General features: G+C 46.6%; 1 protein-coding gene across 1 annotated transcript in view; it reads left to right on the top strand.

Annotated features, from left to right (window-relative positions):
* LOC132383210 (transmembrane protein 184B-like) overlaps positions 1-12,978 on the top strand; it is a 94,583-nt gene that overhangs the window by 56,992 nt on the left and 24,613 nt on the right. The window contains exon 6 of the mRNA XM_059954100.1: positions 3,631-3,722. Within this exon, the coding sequence (XP_059810083.1) occupies positions 3,631-3,722 (92 nt within the window). The remainder of the gene's footprint in view (positions 1-3,630; positions 3,723-12,978) is intronic.

The following is a 12,978-nucleotide window of genomic DNA, read 5'->3' as shown; positions in this document are numbered from 1 at the left end:
GGGTTTTCCTTACCAAGGTCTTCTCATGGCCCCTTCTGGCTCTCCTAATTTCATTCTTGAGCTCTTTCCTGCGAGCCTTGTAATTTTCTGGACCTCTATCATTACCTAGTTTTTTGAACCTTTCGTAAGCTTTTCTTCTTGACTAGATTTTCAACAGCCTTTGTACACCACAGTTACTGTACCCTACCATCCTTTCCCTGTCTCATTGGAACGTACCTATGCAGACCCCATACAAGTATCCTCTGAACATTTGCAACATTTCTGCTGTACATTTCCCTGAGAATATCTGCTCCCAATTTATACTTCCAAGTTCCTGCCTGATAGCTTCATATTTCCCCTTACTCCAATTAAACGTTTTCCTAACTTGTCTGCACCTGTCGCTCTCCAGTGCTATGGTAAAGGAGGTAGAATTGTGATTACTATCTCGAAAATGCTCTCCCACTGAGACATCTGACATCTGACCAGGTTCATTTCCCAGGTCTCAATGCACGTGTGATAAATAAATCTGAATTTGAATCATTCAGAATGGTGAGTATGGAACGAGCTGCCAGCAGAAGTGGTGGCTGCGGGTTTAATTGTAACAATTAAGAGGGGTTTTCATTGGTGTGTGGATGAGAGAGGTATGGAGGGCTATGGTGTGGGTGCAGATAGATAGGATGAGGCAGAAGACCAGGCTGGCATAGACTAGAAGGGCTGAAGGTCCTGTTTCAGTGCTGCAGTGCTCTGACTAGAAATCGGCCACTTAGTGCAAAGCATGAGATTGCAGAAGCTGGGATCTGGAACAACAAACCATCGGTTGGTGGAACTCAGAAGGTCGAGCAGTGTCTGTGTGGGGGAGGTAGCAAGGGTACAGAACCCTGAGGTGTACACACAAAACGCTGGAGGAACTCAGCAAGTCAGGCAGTATCAATAGAAATTAATAATAAAAACATTGTTTCAGACTGAGATCCTTTCTGATGAAAAGTCTTGGACCAAAATGCCGACTATTTATTTCTCACCTTAGATGCTGCCTGCCCTGTTGAGTCCCTCCAGTATTTTGTGTGTGTTACTCTGGATTTCCAGCCTCTGCAGGATCTCTTGTGTTTCTGACCTGCTGAGTTCCTCCAGTACTCTATGTGTGCATGTGCGCGAGTGTGTGTGTTCTATCATCTGCAGAGTCCCCTATGTTTACAAGCCTGAAGTTCTTCATCCACCTCTCAACACCTCTTTTTCCTTATTTTGTCTGTATCTCAAATCAAGTCAAGTAACTTTTTATTGTCAGTTTGACAATAACTGCTGGTACAGTACACAGTAAAAACAAGACAACGTTTTTCAGGACCATGGTGCTACATGAAACAGTACAAAAACTACACTGAACTATGTAAAAACAACAAAGAAAAAAAACTACACTAGATTACAGACTTACCCAGGACTGCATAAAGTGCACAAAACAGTGCAGGCATTACAATAAATAAATTACAAGACATTTGGACACAGTAGAGGGCAGTAAGTTGCTGTCAGTCCAGGCTTTGTGTATTGAGGAGTCTGATGGCTTGGGGGAAGAAACTGTTACATAGTCTGGTCGTGAGAGCACGAATGCTCTGGTGCCTTTTCCCAGATGGCAGGAGGGAGAAGAATTTGTATGAGGGCTGCATAGGGTCCTTCAGAATGCTGTTTGCTTTGTGGATGCAGCATGTAGTGTAAATGTCTGTAATGGCGGGAAGAGAGACCCTGAAAGATGATCTCAGCTGACCTCACTATCCGCTGCAGGGTCTTGTGATCCAAGATGGTGCAATTTCTGAACCAGGCAGTGATGCAGCTGCTCAGGATGCTCTCAATACCACCCCTGTAGAACTTGATGAGGATTGGGGGGGGGGGGTGGGAGATGGACTTTCCTTTGCCTTCACATAAAGTAGAGACGCTGCTGGGCTTTCTTTGCTATGGAGCTGGTGTTGAGGGATCAGCTGAGATTCTCTGTCAGGTGAACACCAAGAGATTTGGTGCTCTTAACAATCTCCACCGAGGAGCCGTCGATGGTTAGCAGGGAGTGGTCGCTCCTTGCCCTCCTGAAGTCAACAATCATCTCTTTTTTTGTTCACATTCAGAGACAGGTTGTTGGCTCTGCACCAGTCTGTTAGCTGCTGCACCTCCTCTCTGTAAGCTGACTCGTCGTTCTTGCTGATGAGACCCACCATGGTCACGTCATGACTAGATGATGTGGTTCGAGTTGTGTGTTTCAGCACAGTCGTGGGTCAGCAGAGTGAACAGCAGAGCTTCATCTATCATTCACCTGCCAACTGCACCCCCCCCCCCCCGCCCCCGATCTTCTTGATTAAAATGCAGGTCTCTTTCTTTGACTGGGAGAAAGGATTGTGTGAGGCAGGACCTGATGGGTTGTTGGCCATGTTTCCTTGCTCTCTTTGGGGATCTGGGTGAACAACAGCCGTGGTGGCTGATGTGATTGTTCTCTGACTTAATTCCAAATCAAAGCTGAGTTTATTGTCATTTGCACAAATACATATGTGCGCAGGGCAATGAAAAACACAAAACATTCACAAGAAAAATGTAAATTATACACAATTTTACAAGGAAGAACAAAGTTCAAAGTAAATTTTTCTTTCAAATTTCATGTCTGTCAGTGTATACAACCCTGAGATTCATTTTCTTGTGGGCGTACTCAATAAATGCAATAACTATAATAGAATTAATGAAAGGCAACACCTAACAGGTGCAAATACAAAAGAACAGAATTAATAAATGAATAAACAATAAATATCAAGAATATGAGATGAAAAGACATTGAAAGTGAATCAGTAGGTTCTGGGAGCAGTTCAGTGATGGGGCAAACAAATTTGAGTGAAGTTATTCTCACTGGTTCAAGAGCCTGATGGTTGAGGGGTAATAACTGTTCCTGAACCTGGTGGTGAGTGCTAAGGCTCCTGTACCATCTTGATGGCAGCAGTAAGAAGAACGCCTGGCCTTTGTCGTGGGGATCCTGGTGGCAGATGCTGCTTTCCTGTAACAGTGTGTAGATGTGCTCTATGGTGGGGAGGGCTCCACCCATAGTGGACTGGGCCATTTCCACTACTTTTTTTGGAGTTTCCTTTCGAGGGCATTGGTGTTTCCATACTAGGCTGTGGCTGCACCTGTGGCGCAGTCAATATACTCTCTTCCGCACATCTGTAGGAATTTGTCAAAGTTTCAGATGTTACACTAAATCAGTATTAGTGTAAGAATCCCACAGGTGCAAAGGAAATGTTACATGCAGCAGCATCACCCCAGGTATTCAGTATCAGATAAACATCACTCAAGAAAAAAAACACACAAATTATAGATGAGGGAACCAATTGGACCAAAAAGTTCATTGTGGTGCAAAGTGGTCAAAGTGGGGTAGTTATTAGGGTTTTGCAAGAACCAAGTAGTTGAAGGGAAGTTGCTGTTCCTGGACCCGGTGGTGTGGGACTTCAGGCTTTTGTACCTCCTGCCTGATGGTATCTGCGAGAAGATGGCACATCATGGATTAGGGGATGGGTGTCATGGATCTTTGCGTATCTATGTCTTGAGGCAGCGTCTCCTGTGGATATTACTGATGGTGGGTGATGGTGGAGCTTGAAGTTTAGTCGTTGAAACATCGTAATTGTTTTTCCACAGGCGACCCTTCAGTTCTGCGTCGTGAAACCACTGATGGCCATTATCACCGTGATTCTACAAGCTTTCGGCAAATACAAGGACGGTGACTTCAAGTGAGCAATCTCTAGCCTTCCTCTTTTCCCCCTCCCTCACCAACGTCCTGGTCCATTTATTCTCCTGAAGGCTTTCTCTCGAGAGATCACTGTGTCACTGAAGCCATGGTTGCATAAGTATTTAGGGAGACTTGCTCGCTGAGGGTGTCCATGCCAGAGTTTTGGATATTAGGGTTAATCGGGTTGGTGCAAAATTATAGCTTTGAGATGAAGGGCCGGCTGGGACTTCATTGAATACTTGAGCAATTGCATGTGGCCCAGTGACCTAACCTTCTATGTCCTGTGTGATTATCTCTTAGCCCTCAATGGCCAAGATTGAGTCCTGTACTGAAGCTGTTCACATCCTAAGGAGTAGTCTAAATTCACTCTGAGATCTTGAGCAACATGCACAAGTTGCTGGAGGAACTCACTAACTCAGCCAGCATTAATTGTGGGGAGTGATGTTCATGTTGTCAGGTTGGAGGCTACCCAGAGATATTGCTCCTCCAGCCTGAATGTGGCCTCTTCACAGAACACTTACAGCATAGTAACAGTCCCCTTGGATGCCAGGTCTGCAACACACTGTTATTCTGCCCAGTCCCAATCACCCAAACGTGGACCGCAGCCCTCCATACCTCTCTCATCCACGGACTTGTCCAGTGTTGAGTCGAACACCCATCCACCACTTCACCTGGCAGCTTGCTCCCCCCTGAGTGAAGATGTTACCCTTTGTGTTCCACTTCAATAATTACCCAGAGGGTAATTCCACTGAGGGTAATTTCCACTGAGGGAGGGGGAGGCAACTAGTTCTAGTCTCTCCCAATCTCAGCAGAAAAAGGCTTGCTTGCATTTACTCTACCCACACCCTGCTCCCTTTTCTTTCCACGTGATTATCCACAGCCCTGTTGGTCCCCTGATGTTTCTACGCTGTTCCCAATCGTTGACCATCCCCAAATTTAATTGTGCCTGTGCTGCCCAGGCTTTGCGCTGTAATTTCCTTTCCAAACCCAATCTACACATTGTCCCTGCTCCTCAAACTCTCTTGTCACCCAAGTACTCTCGTTAGATAGCTCTGCAAGTTTTTATTTACACAGAGTGGTGGGTATGTGGAACGTGCTGCTAGGGGTGGCAGTGGCCGATACATTAGGAACACTGAGGAAATATGAGGTATGACATTGGGTCTAATCTCATTGAATAATTGAGCAGGTGTGCTGAGGCTGATTAACATAATTTTAAAGTGATTGAAGGAAATTGTAAGGGAGTTGTCAAAGGTAAGTTTTTTTTAAACAGTGGTGGGTGTGTTGAACGCTCTGCCAGGGATGGTGGTAGAAGTAAAAGCATTAGGGGAATTGTAGAGGCTCTTGGTTAGGCACGTGGGTGAAAGAAAAAAAAGGATAGAAAAATGGAGGGCTGTGTGGGAGGGAAGGGTTAGATTGATCTCAGAGTAGCTTGAAAGGCTGGCATAACAGGGAAGTAGTAACACGGTATGAGTGTGAGTGGTGGGAACATTCTGCTCGGGGGTGGCAGAGTTAGCTACGTTAGGGACATTTTAGAAACTCTGATTGATGAAAGAACAATGGAGGGAATTGTGGGAGGGAAGGGCTGGCTTGATCTTGGAGTATGTTTAAAGGTTGTCATAGCAGGCTGAAGGGGGCTGTACTGTGATGAAATGTTCTAGGTTCCATCTCTTTGTTCTCTCCCTTCTCCCCTCTGCACCCCTCCCCTCCATTTTCTCTCTTGATCCCACAGGCCCTATTTGCGTCCCTCTTTCCTCTCCTTCCCATCCTCCCTACCTTCTCCCATTAATTCCCCTCCCCATCTCCTTCGCTTTATTCCTGGCTGAGGTTCTGTCATCTTCAGCCTTCCTATCACCACATCCACTCTGTTGCATCCACCTTTCTTCTGCCAAGCCCTTGCTTCGCTCCCCTCACCCTTCCCTCCCTGGTTCTGTACTGGTTATTTCTATCCAGATGAAGGGTCTGGATCTGAAACATCAACTGCTTCCCTTCACAGAGTTCCTGCATCACTTTTTGTGTTGATGTACTGTTTGGATACTCCTGTAGACCATAGGAAGAGTTATTCTATAGGAAACTACACTGTTGCTAATTTTTGACCATCCCCAAATTTAATTATGCCCTTGGCTGCCTGGGCTTTGTACCTGTACACATCTCTTTCCAAAATCTCTTGCTCATCATTCCTGCTGTTGGAATTCTGCAGATGTTCGAAATCCAAAGCAACACACACAGAATGTTGGAGGAACTCAGCAGGTCAGGCAGCATCTGTGGAGAGGAATAAACAGTTGGAGTTTTGATCCTGATGAAGGGTCTCGGCCCGAAACATCGACTGTTTATTCCTCTCCATAGATGCTGACCTGCGGAGATCCTCCAGCATTTTGTGTGCGTGGCTATTGTCTGTTATTGTTGCTTGTATTGTTCTGCTAAGCATTCTATGTCAACACCAGACTGTGTGGTGACACTCGCTGATTGCCCCAGTGCAAACTTGGGTTGTGCTGGCTGTTAACGTAAACAACACATTGCACTGTGTGATTTCATGTTAAGGCTCGGGTGCGAAGTACTTAATATGTATAAAACATCACACACAAAAACTGCACGAACTAAGGTCTGGTTAAAACAGTCAATTTTAAGGAGACTTAGTGAGACTGTCAGGAAGGAGAGCAGATGATGGGGCAAAATTGCAATCAGTGGGATGAGTTGCAGTGTAAAACATGGACAAAATTGAAAAGGGTGCCAGATACAGGACTGAGGGTGTTGTATTTGAATGCATGCAGTATACAGAATAAAGTTGATGATCTTGTAGCATAATTAGAGATTGGTAGGTAGATTTTTGTGGACATCACTGACTCGTGGATGAAAGAAGATCATAGTTGGGTGCTTAAGTCCAAGCATGCACATGTATCGTAAGGACAGGCAGGGAGGAAGAGAGGGTGGGGTGGCTCTGCTGGTTAAAAAATGAAATCAAATCCATAGAAAGTGGTGACGTAGGATCAGAAGATGTGGAATCGTTGTGGGTTGGGTTAAAGAACTGCAAGGGTAAAAAGACCCTGATAGATGTTATATACAGGAGCAGTAGCCAAGATGTGGGCTACAAATTACAGTGGGAAAGTAGAAGAAGCATGTCAAAAGGGCAGTGTTAACGATAATCTTGGGGGATTTCAATATGCAGATAGATTGGGAAAATCAAGTTGGTACTGGATCCCAAGAGAGTACTTGTGGAATGCCTACGTGATGGCGTTTAGGAGCAGCTTGTAGTTAAGCCTCCAAGGGGATCAGTTATTCTGCATTTGATTTGGAAGCTTAAGATAAAGGAACCTTGGGAGACAGGGATTATAATATGATAGAATACACCCTGCCACTTGAGAGGGAGAAGCTAACCTCAGATATTACAGTATTACAGTGGTGTAAAGGGAATTCAGAGAGGTTTAATGTCACTGGCAAATGTTGAAATCTGTCATTTTACAGTAAATGTATATATCAAAAAGAGGAAGAAAAAAACAAGTAGTCAAGTAGTGTTCATTGGTTCAATGTCCATTCAGAAATCTGCTGGCAGAGGAGATAATGATATTCCTGAATCGCTGAGGGTGTGCCTTCAGGCTTCTGTACCTCCTTCCTGATGGTAGCAGTGAGAAAAGGGTATGACCTGGTTGATGGGGGTCCTTAATAATGGATGCCGCCTTTTTGAGGTATGACTCCTTGAAGGTGGCTTGGATACTACGAAGGCTAATGGCCATAATGGAACTGACTGAGTTCACGGCTTTCTGTAGCTTATTTCGATCCTGTGCAGTAACTGTCCCCCACCCCCACCCCATACAGACAGTCAGAATGGTCTCTGTGCTACCTCTGTAAAAATTTGCAAGTGTCATTTGTGACATACCGAATCTCCTCCAACTCCTAATAAAATATAGCTGCTGTAATGCCTTCTTCATAACTGTATCGAAATGTTGGGCCCACGATAGATCCTCTGAAGTGTTGATACCCAGGAACTTGAACGTGCTCACCATTTCTACCTCTGATCCCTCTGAGGACTGGTGTGTGATCCCTCATTTTACCTTTCCTGAAGTCCAGAATCACTACTTTTGTTGTACTGATGTTGAGTGCAAGGTTGTTGCTGTGACATCTCTCAACCAGTGGATCTATCTCGCTCCTATATGCCTTCTTGTCACTGTCTGAGATTCTGCCAACAATAGTTGTCAGCAAATTTAGGGATGACATTTGAGCTGTGCCTGGCCAGAGAGTTAATGGGTTAAGCACACATCCTTGAGGTTGCCCCCGTGTTGATCCTCAGTGAGCTGGAGATGTGATTTCTGATTTGCACTGACTTAGTGGATTACATTGGCATGAGAGGGGAGCTGGTCAAAGTTGATTAGAAGGGGGACACTAGCAGGGATGATGACAGAGTAGCAACGGCTGGTGTTTGTGGGAGCAATTTGGAAGATGCAGGATTATCTTGGAAGTCTGTTGGGAATGACTGTGACATCAGTGATGTCTCTTGAGAGCGAAGCCCGGATTGGGAGGCGCAGGTTGGACATGTTATGGCCATTGAAGGATCGGGTCATTTCTCTTTGCGGTCCTGGTGATTTGGATCGCAGTCCTTCAGCTGCTTCTCTTCGAATTCACTGGTGCCTTTGTAGCCTGCCAGGTGCCAGGCATTGCAGTCTTTGGCCAAGGCCTCCCAACCAGTCATAGAAATATTACGTGCCTTCAAGGATGCTTTCATGCAGTCTTTATAGTGTTCTGTGGGGCCTCCCTGCTATCTGGTGTTATGTGCTAGCTCAGAAAAGAATCCCATCTTTGGAAGGCGGTTGTCTTTCACCCAGATCACATGTCCAACCCATTGAAGTTAAGCCTTCATGATAAGTGCGTCTGTGCCAGAGCTCTCGGCCCTTCATAGCACTTCTGTGGTGCAGACTCTTGTCTTGCCACGAGTTGCCTGTGATCTTGTGAAGGCATTGCAGGTGGAACTGGTCAAGCACCTTGACGTGCCTGTGGTATTGGGTCCATGTTTCACAGCCATACAGCAGAGAAGTCAAGGCGACTGCTCTGTAGACTGCCATCTTGGTCTTCAGCGAGATGCTATGATTTCCCCACACACGTGTCCCTAGACTGCCAAAGGATTCCCCAGCTTCTGCAAGTCTGGATCTAGACTGCGGGAGGAGGTGAGGCAGCTTCCCGGGTAGGTGAAGGCGTTAAAAGTGTTGAGCTGTGAGCCTTCACTCTCAATTCATGGTTCCACATGATCGATATGGGGTGCGGGCTGAAGTAGAACTTCTGTCTTCTGCAGGTTGATAGTTAGGCCAAGATTTCTTGCTGCCACAGCGAGCCCCTGCAGTTCCCTTTCACTGAGCACTGCAAGAGTGCAGCCATGTGCAAAGAGGAAGTCTCTTACTATTGCTTCCAGCACTATGGTCTTGGCCTTGAGGCGTTGCAGATCAAAGAAGTGTCCGTCAGACCTGTAGTGAACTGTTATTCCCGTATCACTCTGAGAGAGAACAGCAGACTGAAGAGTAGATGTGAGGACACAGCTTGACACCGTTAGTTACTAGAAAGGGGTCAGAGGTGAAGCAGTTTTCGATGACCCTGGCCACCTTGCTTTCGTGGAATGACCTGCCGAGTTCTGGGTTCCGGCACTACTCCTGGACTGCAAAGATCATGCCCTGTGTTAGATCTGAAACCACATTGGCTGTCTGATGCAATGTCATCAAGGAGGTGAGAGGTAATCCTGTTCACTATGATACGGGCCATGATCTTCCCGGCTATGCTCGGGAGAATTATACTTCTGTGGTTGTCACAGGATGCCCTGAACCCTTGTTGTCGTACAGGTGGATGATGTTTGCATCCATAAAGCCCTGTGGTACGCAGGCTTTCTCCCAGAACTGCTGCATGAGCTCTGTCAGCCTCTGAAGGGTGGTTTTGCCACCCTCCTTGAAGTCTTCCTGTGGGATCCCATCCGGGCCAGGGGCCTTACTTGGCTGCAGCTGGTGAACTGCCTTCCTAGCTTCTATCGGTGTGGTGGGGTGTCAAAACTTCAAGGGTCTCCAAGACTGGGCACTGGGGCATCTCTTCTATGGCCCAGTCCTCTATCTGGGATGGCCTGTTCAGCAGCTGGTTGAAGTGGTCTACCCAGTGTTGGACAATGTCGCCTTTGTCAGTGAGGAGCTCTCCGTCCAAGGAGCGGACTGGTGCTCTGCTGTCGGAGGACGGTCCGTACACTGCCTTTAGACCTTCAAAATACCACTTTGTGTTGTTCTGGTCAGCGTGGTGCTGAAGTTCTACCGATTTTGGCCTCCCACCACTGATCTTTCAACTTCCGTAGCTCAGCCTGGACCTTACTACTGAGGTGCTTCAGTCGGTCATGTTTGGAGGTTGACTGCTCATCACTGAGCCAGCTTGCAAAAGCTTTCCTGTTTCTGCTCGAGAAGGGTGACGATATCAGAGTTGTTCTCATCGAACCAGTCCTGTCGTTCCTCTTGGACTGCCCGAGAACGTCACTTCCAGTGCTGTATGGGGTATCTCTGAAGACAGTCCGTGTTGCTTCTGGCTCTGCTTCCTCAAGCAGTTGCTCAAGTCTGTTCAGCTTCCGCTTAGAGGCAGCCTGCTGGTGCTTGTACGCCCTGGTGATCTGACATGACAGCTTGCTTCTCAGTCCAGCAGTCTGCAGCCCTCATCGCTCTGGTGTTGGTCACGTCCCTGATGTCCCGGTGCCTTGTGTTCACATAATCAGTCAGGGTGCATTCAGGCTGCCTTGTGGATGTCTGGAAGCTGAGAGGGGATGTTGGTGATTGTCATCCTACTTCCTGTGCAATTCCCTTTTCCAAGGCCATGCCAATGACTTCCGGCCAAGTCACTGTCTTCTCGGGCAGTAAAGTTGCCAAGAAGCAGGATCTTGTCATCTTTGGGGACAGAGCATATTAGCTGGCCGAGTTCTGTTCAGATGTGTAGGTCATGGTGGGTGTGTAGACACTGATCAGAGTCAGAGGTAGCTTCATTACTGTGAGGCGATCATCGATCCCTCTGGGGAGCGACTCCAGTTCCTGACGATTGTGGTCCGGAATGGCAAAGCCAACTTCGGCTTCTCTAGCCACCTCCTTTATCTCACCACTCCAGAAAAACGAGTAGCCAGCCCCTGCTTCTGTGATTTCACCGGTCTCAGCCAGGCGTGTCTCACTGAGCGGTACAGTGTCGATGTTGTACTTCTGAAGCACGTGTCCTACAAGAGCAGTTCACCTCTCCGGTCTGTTACTGGTCCTTGTTGTCCATGAGTGTCCTGACGTTCCAGGCTCCAACACCGAGTTTGCTCAGCTTTCTGGTGGTTCTTCCTTGTTTTGTGGTTTTTGAAGTAGTTCCACTACAAAATAGATGTCCAGTCAGCTGCGGTATGCTGACAGGGTAGGGTGAGGCAAGCTTTCTTTAGGTCACCTTTTCCAGACCCTTGCCCATGAGTGGGGCTGCTCCATTGTCAGGGTGGCTGCTGAACACTGCCCTTGCCTCGTGAGAAGAGAGCGACCGTCCTGCCTTGGCCACCTGACTAGTGGCTCCCAGCACCATCTTGTGCCTGCCACCATCGCCACTTGCTCATCGCCCCAAAATCTTGAGTAGGTTGTGGAGATTGGCGCAACCAAATTCTGGACAGGAGGTGTATAAATACCGTGAGTTGCCCAAGCATCACGATCCTCCTCTTGGTTCAGATGCTGATGTCAAAAGGGATGCCAGGCATAATATTTTGATGACGGCTGAACTGCAGGAGCTGCCAAAATGACATTGAATCAACTTCAGACTGTCTTAGGGGCTCCAATCCAGGTTTCTTCCTTTGTTTACTCCTGAAGCCTTCCCTATGAGTGGGTATAGCCGCAAAACAGCGGAGGTTTTAGATCAGTTTTCCTTTTCCTAGATGTGCTGCCTTCCCAAGTTAATGAGCCCCACCTGCCTGAAGCAACAGGTTTTAAGGTGCCAGTGACCCACCTTCGCCCCTATCCTGTCAGTGTAAACAGTTCTGCCATGTGAAGGCCAGGAGCTGGACTTGGTTGTCAGAGGCTAATTTGAGAAGCATACCACTTTATAGGTAGTGGGAGCTTATCCGCACTACCACCCCAGCTGTGGCAACCATCTGGAACGCAGGGTAGATACATCCCAAAGAAGTAGTATTCTAAAGGCTGGATGATTCAGCTGTGGATAACAAGGGAAGTCAAAGCCAACATTAAAGCCAAAGAGAGGGCATATAATAGGGCAAACATTAGCGGGAAGTTAGAGGATTGGGAAGCTTTCAAAAACCAACAAAAGGCAACTGAAAAAGTCGTAAGGATGGAAAAGATGAAATATGAAATAATAGCCAATAATATCAAAGAGGATACCAAAAGTTTTTACTGATATATAAAGAGTAAAAGAGAGGTGAGAGCAGTGTGCTGGAAGTTCGAGAGTGTCGAGGCAGAAGTGAGTGCAGTTGCTATTACTAGGGAAAAGGTGTTTGGGAAGCTGAAAGGTCTGAAGGTAGATAAATCCTCTGGACCAAGAAGAGTACACCCCAAGGTTTTGAAAGAGCCTAAACTGATTATGGAGATATTTGGAAATGGTCTTTCAAGAGTCATTAGATTCTGGCATGGTTCTGGAGGACTAAGATTGCAAATGTCACTTCACTCTTCAAGAAGGGAGGGAGGCAGAAGAAAAGAAATTATAGGCCAGTTAGCCTGACCTCAGTGGTTCAGAAGATTTTGGAGTCGATTGTTAAGGATGAGATCTCAGTACTTGGAGACACATGGTAAAATAGCCCTTGAACAGCATGGTTTCTTTAAGGGAAAATCTTGCTTACCAAATCTGTTGGAATTCTTTGAAGAAATAAACAAGGTAAGAGCCCATAGAAAGCAGGAAAGATACAAGTGTGGATGGAGCATTGGGAGAAGGCAAAGAGCGGGAAAAAGGGAGCATTTTCTGGTTGGTTGCCGGTGACTATATGTCAGTTATTTCGATGATGGAATTGAGGGCTTTGTGGCCAGATTTGTAGATGATATGAAGATAGTGGAAGGAGTAGGGGCACTGCAGAAGGGCTTGGACAGATTAGGAGAATGGGCAAACCTGTGGCGGATGGAATGCAGTATCGAGAAGTGTATGGTCATGCACTTTAGTAGAAGGAACAAAAGCGTAGACTATATTCTAAATGGGGTGAAAATACAAAAATCCAAGATACAAAGGGACTTGGGAGTCCTTGTGCAAGATTCCCTAAAGGTTAACTTGCAGGTTGAGTTGATGGTGAGGAAGGCAATTGCAAT

The sequence above is a fragment of the Hypanus sabinus genome, chromosome 29 (assembly GCF_030144855.1).
Source record: "Hypanus sabinus isolate sHypSab1 chromosome 29, sHypSab1.hap1, whole genome shotgun sequence".
Lineage (NCBI taxonomy): Eukaryota > Metazoa > Chordata > Chondrichthyes > Myliobatiformes > Dasyatidae > Hypanus > Hypanus sabinus.
This window is presented reverse-complemented; position numbering and strand designations above follow the sequence as displayed.